This window comes from Mustela nigripes, chromosome 5 (genome assembly GCF_022355385.1).
Source record: "Mustela nigripes isolate SB6536 chromosome 5, MUSNIG.SB6536, whole genome shotgun sequence".
Classification (NCBI taxonomy): Eukaryota; Metazoa; Chordata; class Mammalia; order Carnivora; family Mustelidae; genus Mustela; species Mustela nigripes.
In genome coordinates, this window is record NC_081561.1 from 27,351,801 (window position 1) to 27,359,529 (window position 7,729).

General features: G+C 41.8%; 1 protein-coding gene across 1 annotated transcript in view; it reads left to right on the top strand.

The window, feature by feature from the left end:
• Window positions 1-7,729, top strand: part of MUC21 (mucin 21, cell surface associated) — a 14,371-nt gene that overhangs the window by 1,831 nt on the left and 4,811 nt on the right. The window contains 1 exon segment of the mRNA XM_059401519.1: window positions 2,954-3,080. Within this exon segment, the coding sequence (XP_059257502.1) occupies window positions 2,954-3,080 (127 nt within the window).

The window sequence follows — 7,729 nt, forward strand, 5'->3', positions numbered from 1 at the left end:
GGCCCACCCCTCTACAAGTACATTCAAGCATATATACACTGGCAGCTTAGCCCGCCTAGCCAATCACCGCAGTGCTCATGCACCTCCCGCGTGAGTGGACCTAAATGAACAGCCAATCATATTCAGTCCCTTACAGCTCTTATAGTAGGCCTCCTGTACTGGCTCCCGACATCTCCCCCTTTTTTATTTATTTATAATGGCTGAGATCGTGCCTGTCTTAGGTTGCCAATCCTCAGCACACATGCTTACCCGTCATCGGGTACTCTCCCTGGTCGAAGAGCCCCTGTCTTAGGTTGCTATGGTGTGGGATCAGTCTTACCCGTCTTTGACTACCGATCTAGCATACTTAGCCATATCTGGGGGGAGGTACCAGCCTCAAGAGCCATCATGGCTTGAACCATGAGGTGTTATTGTCATTGATTGCGACGGACACGGCCATACACCCAACGTAACATTAGTATGTTAGCTGTGATTAAGAGAACAGCCATGGCACCAAGTCCGGCCCACTGTTTGAGGAACGAAACAGATTGCTATAACATTTTTTTCCACTCACTAACAGGTGCAATACAAGATCAACCCTTTGATTTACAATAAGGATCCCAGCATGCAAATGTCCGTTAATTTGTTCTTGCGTAGCCAATGCTTCAGCGACCATTCCTGTGACGTTGGTGAGCGCAGCTGCTGTCTGTACTGAGGTTGTCAACGCCACTGCAGCAGCAGTAGCAGCGGCGGCGGATGCTGTAATAGCTGCAATAATGGCTGCTGTTATTCCAAAGTCTCGTTTATGTCGAAGCAGCACCGGCAGGTTGTCGGGGTTCACCTGTACTGGCATCGGGATATACGTCGGTATCTTGGCTATTACTGCCGAGTCTCCCACCGTGGTGTTCCAACATTCTGATAGCAGATAATTCTGGGACTCACAAGAGAGACTAGATGACTTGTTAATAGTAGAAGCATTAAAAACTATGAAGAGAAAGGGAGCTCTAACACAGACGGGCGTTGGTGAGTAACTTATGTGCTTAGCTGAGGTGCAATATCCCAAAGATGATGTTATTCAAGCCATTACCATGGAAGAACTAAAGTCAGCCCTTTGAATTTACAACTGAAGTTTGCAAAACTGATACTCTCCAAGAAAAAACAAAACAATTTTCTTGCTGTCTAAAGTTTCTGGCAGACTTTAGTGTTTCAACCTAATACCTACGGCATATATACTACATGCTAAATGCTGTATACTTTAAGCAAATTTTTACATGGAGTATGTAATATGTTGATACACATGACACAACAGAGACTGAAAATGCAGGATTTAACGAGAATCATTTTCCCCTTACATACTTCCTTTTATCATTTTTTGTTTCCAACTTAGTTACAAAAAGTAAATAAATACTCCCATATTTTCATTTCAGTGACTTGATGCCATGAAGAATCAAGTATGACGGTATCAGTCATCAGTTTATAATATAATTATACTACAGAACGCAGACAGGTTAAAAAGTTCGGATGTGTATGGCTAAATGCCTCAAATAATTTACATTTACTGATAAATAACAGCATTCCAAATTATGGACATTTAATAATTATAACTTGTAAACTATATCACATATTAGAATACATTAATTAGCACAAGTTTTCATCAATTTACATTAAATTATACTTAGTAGAAGTTGAAAAAATTTGGTAAAAGAAAAACTTTTCCAGTACCTTGGAGTACACAGAATCAAAAAAGTCATCACATCATTGAAAATGTAAAAACCATGTAAACTTGAATTACCCTTGCAATAATAACAGTTGTTTTAATTCAAACTTTTATATTTACAAGGTTTTAAAAACAAATGGAATCCGTATTAAAGGTACGTTATCACTAAAGTTTAAACTAAACAAAAAGATGTGAAGTCGTAATGAAGTCTCTCGTGAACCTGAAGAAGGGCCCAGCCTTACCTAAAGTGGAATCCAATTTTTTCAAATCGAGAGCCTATGTGATAGTTGTACGTACAGTTATGCCATGTAGACCCATTAATAAAATGAAGGCTTTCTAAGCCTGTACATGCCTGTGCAGCATTGCAGAGCAGCCACCTATCTAGAAGGTGAGCTGACGCACCTTGCGCCGGGTCTTGGTAGGTATAATTATAGCCAAAAAAGGTGGAGTTAGAGTAAGTGGGGATTTTAGGACTGAATGAGAATCCTGTTCCCACCCAAACTCCTGAGAGGCTACTATGGCAGCCACTCGTGCGGTGCAGCTTGCACAATAGCAGGCCTTGGTGCAGCAAGGTTTATACGGAGGAGGCCCCTCCTAAGGTGGCGCTGTTGGAGCTGAGCGCGTGGGCATTGTAACTGCGCCATAGCTCCTTCTTCCACTTTTAATTTCAGCTGCGCCATAACTTCCCCCTGCATTTTGAGCTGCGCCATAGCCTTCTTTAGCTTTTCCTCCTTTTTTGCAAGCTCCTTTTGCATCTTGCTCACCTTTTGGCTTTTGGGCGATTTCCCTCCTCTGCTCCTTTCCAAAAACCAGGGAGCCGTTTGTCCCACTTCTCTCAAAAACAAACAAGCTGTTTTATTTTTTAAAGGAGTACCAATTGCCTTAAGGATATCAGAAAGTGGCCCCAGCATTTTATATGTAGCCATCTCGTTTCCCATACCGGAAAGCTTTACTCTCATCCTTATCCTAGGAACTTTGCAGCCATCTCGTTTCCCATCCCGGAAAGCTTTCTACGCTCCTCCTAGACTTGAGGAACTTTCCCTGTCACTAGACAGAAATAGGTGCACTCCTTACCTGATCGTTGCCTAACTCCGCGTGTCTCTTCTGCACGAGTTCCCGGGTTTCGGCACCACTTGTCGCTCTCGCCAGCAAGAACGACTCGGAGACACGCGTGGAGGCAAACTTCTTTAATGGCTTCTTTTTATCTTCTTCCCCCTCTGGCGCAGCACAGCTCGCAGCTGCCGCCGCCTAACCCAGGGCCACGCGCCGCCCCTCGGCGCGGCGCCGCCACCGCCGCTGCCTAACCGGAACTGTGCCGCCGCCATGGTCCGGGCTGCGGCCCCCTCCGGCCTGCCGGCCCAGCGGCGTGGCCTGGCTCCCGGAGGCCCACCCCTCTACAAGTACATTCAAGCATATATACACTGGCAGCTTAGCCCGCCTAGCCAATCACCGCAGTGCTCATGCACCTCCCGCGTGAGTGGACCTAAATGAACAGCCAATCATATTCAGTCCCTTACAGCTCTTATAGTAGGCCTCCTGTACTGGCTCCCGACAGGTCATGATCCCTGGGTCCTGGGATTGCACCCTGCTCTCCCTTACCCCTTGTCCTGCTTGTACTCTGCCCCTCTTTTGCTCATGCTCTCTCTCAAATAAAATTTTTAAAAAATCTAAATTGGAAGGGGTGGTGAATCATGAGAGACTATGGACTCTGAAAAACAACTAAGGGGTTTGAAGTGGTGGGGGGGTGGGAGGTTGGGGTAACAGGTGGTGGGTATTATAGAGGGCACAGATTGCATGGAGCACTGGGTGTGGTGAAAAAATAATGAATACTGTTTTTCTGAAAATAAATAATTTAAAAAATTTTTTAAAAAATCTTTTAAAAAAGAAAATTCTAAAAAAGAAAGAAAATTATAAGGAAGAGAAAATACATTTACAGTATTATACCGCATTTATTGAAAATATTGTGTATAAGTGGACCGGCAGAGTTTGAACTCGTGTTGTTCATTGTACTCAGAAACTCTTATCTGCCCCTGGGTTGGAAACTTAAGTGGCTTCTCTGTCTAGATTCTCCAGACAAGAATAGGATATTTGCTTCTTAAGAATATAATTTCAAACAGGACTTGTGATAGTCTATGAGTTTAGAGAACCACATTTTTCATTGACAAAATCACTGCATGAGCAAGTCACTGAAAGAGGGGGCTGTTATGAGGGTTTATAACTGTAGTATGTCTTTGGGGGAAATATTTCCTGGGAGCCTTGCAACTGGCTTTACCAATGTCATCCTAGCCTGAGGAATGGCAGTGTAGACTGTTATTTTCTCAGTCTTGTTTTTACTTTCTTGCATAGCATGATGTAAAGACCATGAGAGAGAGAAAGACAGAAATCCTGACTATGGAGTTGACTGGTGAGAGGAACACAGCAGGCATTCTACAAGTGCCAGCTGGCAGCCTGATCTTCACTGATCAGTGATTTATATCCCTCCTCTCTTTCTCCCTTCTTCCCTTCCTTTTTAGAGGTAAAATTGACATATAATATGATAGTAATTTCAGGTATACAATGTAATGTTTCAGTATTCATATCCATTGGGAAATAATCACCACATTAAGTGTAGTTAATATCTGTCTAGGTTTGTAGCTTCAAATCATACAAACTAGGTAGACAGGAAATCTCAGAGCCACTCATTGTTTTCGAGGCCTCCTGCATCTTTGGGAAGATTCTTCTTTCCTACTTCTTTGTCTCTTCCAAAAGCCATGTGACAAGAAGGAGAAAATTACTGGGATGTGCTACAACTTGAAATTATAAAATACACTGGCTACTATATACAGATGTTTTTATGTTTTTCTTTTTGTTTTTCCTTCGGCCTTTATAATTGAATGCTTACTATGTGTCAAATACTGTGCTAGTCCTTTTAAATACACCATCATTTTTTTCTCAAAACAATTCAGTGAGAACTTAAATTTCTGGCTCTGTGATGCTCTAGGTGCATGACTTAATATACCCTGAAAAACTTAAAACGGTTTACTAAAGTGCCTTTTTTGTTTGATTATATGTGAACTTTATTGATTAAATCAGCGTTAATAACTAGGACATCCATTGTCTCTAAAAGGAAACATCTGACTTAAAATACACAATGCTGTCAACTTCTAGGCAGTACTTGAATGGGAATAAATGACTATAGATGACTTTTAAAAATATCTCCTTAAATGAATCAATGAGTTGGTGGAAAAGTAAGGAATGCTAGAATTAAAGACTAAGTTCAGGAGTGCCTGGGTGGTTCAGTGGGTTAAAGCCTCTGCTTTCGGCTCAGGTCATGATCCCAGGGTCCTGGGATGGAGTCCCACATCGGGCTCTCTGCTCAGCAGGGAGCCTGCTTCCCTTTCTCTCTCTCTGCCTACTTGTGATCTCTGTCTGTCAAATAAATAAATAAAATATTTGGAAAAAAAAAAAAAGACTAGGTTCAGGTGGGAAACCAAGGAGGTAAAGAAGTACTAAAGTCAACATTTGCCAAACCCAGTGAACTTAATCTTCAAGTAGTATAGCCTCAGTCAGACCAGCATGGGTGGGGAGTCTCCCAGTAGACCCTTCCATAAATCTGAAACCTTCAGGGAGAGTGTAAGCTAAAAATAAACCCACTCTTCCTCTAAGGAAATGCAAGCAAATTATCTATCTCTAAACTTAGCAAAGAGGAAGGGAGGAGAGTGGGAAGTATCTCTTGGGAAATAACTTGTAACCACACAATACTTTACATGGTTTGCAGTTCCAAATCATGGGTTATTCAAAGACCTCAAAACCTATCATTTAATTTATGAGAATCCTCAAATGGTAATGCATCCATATGCTTGGCCAAAACATGCAAATTCTCTGTAGAAGATCACGCCCTCATCCAAGACTTCAAATTACTTCTATAGATAGCATTGCAAGAAAAATAAACTCAGCCTTAAACCTCTAGTAAAACCAACTCAGTCATAAAGCATCAGTGAAATCCAGCAAGAAACAAAACACAGAACAGCAGGATCAGATCCACAAAAATTGAATTATTAAATACAGAATATAAAGCAAGTAGATTTAAATGTGTTTCATAGTCTTCTGATTGTCCACTAATATCCTTTCTCGATCTTTAACAATCATATTCTCAAGTTTCAGTCAAGCACATGCCCACTCCGCAACTCACCATATTCTCCATTCTCTCAGCTTATTTTGGCTATATGACTATATTCTGGTTTATAGTGCATAAGTAAATAACAATAATCACTCATGAAATTAAAAGCCAAAACAGAACTTGACCATTCTCTCACACCACACACAAAGATAAACTCGAAATGGATGAAAGACCTCAACATAAGGCAAGAATCTATCAAAATCCTAGAGGAGAACATAGGCAGTAAGCTCTTCAACATCAGCCACAGAAACTTCTTTCAAGAAATGTCTCCAAAGACAAAGGAAACAAAAGTGGAAATGAAATTTTGGGACTTCATCAAGATAAAACTTCTGCACAGCAAAGGAAACAGTCAACAAAACAAAGAGGCAACCCACGGGATGGGAGAAGATATTTGCAAATGACACTACAGACAAAGGGCTGTTATCCAAGATCTATAAAGAACTCCTTAAACTCAACACACACAAAACAGATAATTATGTCAAAAAATGGGCAGAAGACATGAACAAGACACTTCTCCAAAGAAGACATACAAATGGCTAACAGACACATGAAAAAACGTTCACTGTCATTAGCCATCAGGGAGATTCAGATCAAAACCACATTGAGAGGGTCACCTGGGTGGCTCAGTGGGTTAAGGCCTCTGCCTTCAGCTCAGGTCATGATTCCAGGGTCCTGGGATCAAGCCACGAATTCGGCTCTCTGCTCAGCAGGGAGCCTGCTTCTTCTTCTCCCTCTCTCTGCCTGCCTCTCTGCCTACTTGTGATCTCTGTCTGTCAAATAAATAAATAAAATCTTTAAAAAAAAATACACATTGAGATACCACCTTACACCAGTTAGAATTGCCAAAATCAATGGAACAGGAAAGGGGAGAAGGGGGAGAAAGGGAGAACCCTCTTACACTGTTGGTGGGAATGCAAGTTGGTGCACCCACTTTGGAAAACAGTGTGGAGATTCCTCAAAACATTAAAAATAGAGCTACCTTATGACCCTGCAGTTACACTAGTCGGTATTTACTCCAAAGACACAGATGTAGTGAAAAGAAGGGCCATCTGTGCCCCAATGTTCATAGCAGCAATGGCCACAATCACCAAACTGTGGAAAGAGCCAATGTCCTTCAGCCAACAAATAGATAAAGAAGATGTGGTCCATATATACGATGGAATATTACTCTCCATTAGAAAGGATGAATTCCTAACTTTTGTATCAACATGGATGGGACTGGAGGAGATTATGCTGAGTGAAACAAGTCAAGCAGAGAAAGTTAATTATCATATGGTTTCACTTACTTGTGAAGCATAAGGAATAACATGGAGGACATTAAGAGAAGGAAAGTAAAAGTGAATTGGGGTAAATTGGAGGGGGAGATGAAAGATGAGAGACTGTGAACTCTGAGAAACAAACTGAGGGTTATGGAGGGGAGGAAGGTGGTGGATGGGTGAGCATAGTGGTGGGTATTAAGGAGGGTATATATTGCATGGAGCACTGGGTGTAGTGGATAAACAATGGATCTTGGAACACTGAAAAAAAAAATTAAATTAAGATTAAAAAAACCACCAAGACAGGGGCGCCTGGGTGGCTCAGTGGGTAAAAGCGTCTGCCTTTGGCTCAGGTCGTGATTCCAGGGTCCTGGGATCAAGCCACGAATTCGGCTCTCTGCTCGCCAGGGAGCCTGTTTCCTCCTCTCTCTCTCTCTCTCTCTCTCTGCCTGCCTCTCTGCCTACTTGTGTTCTCTGTCTGTCAAATAAATAAATAAAATAAAATAAAAAAAACACCAAGACAGAATTAAAACACTTGATAAGATTAAGGTATGAGTTAAGAATTGGTAGTAATAATTGGGTGCCTGGGTGGCTCAGTGGGTTAAGCCGCTGCCTTCG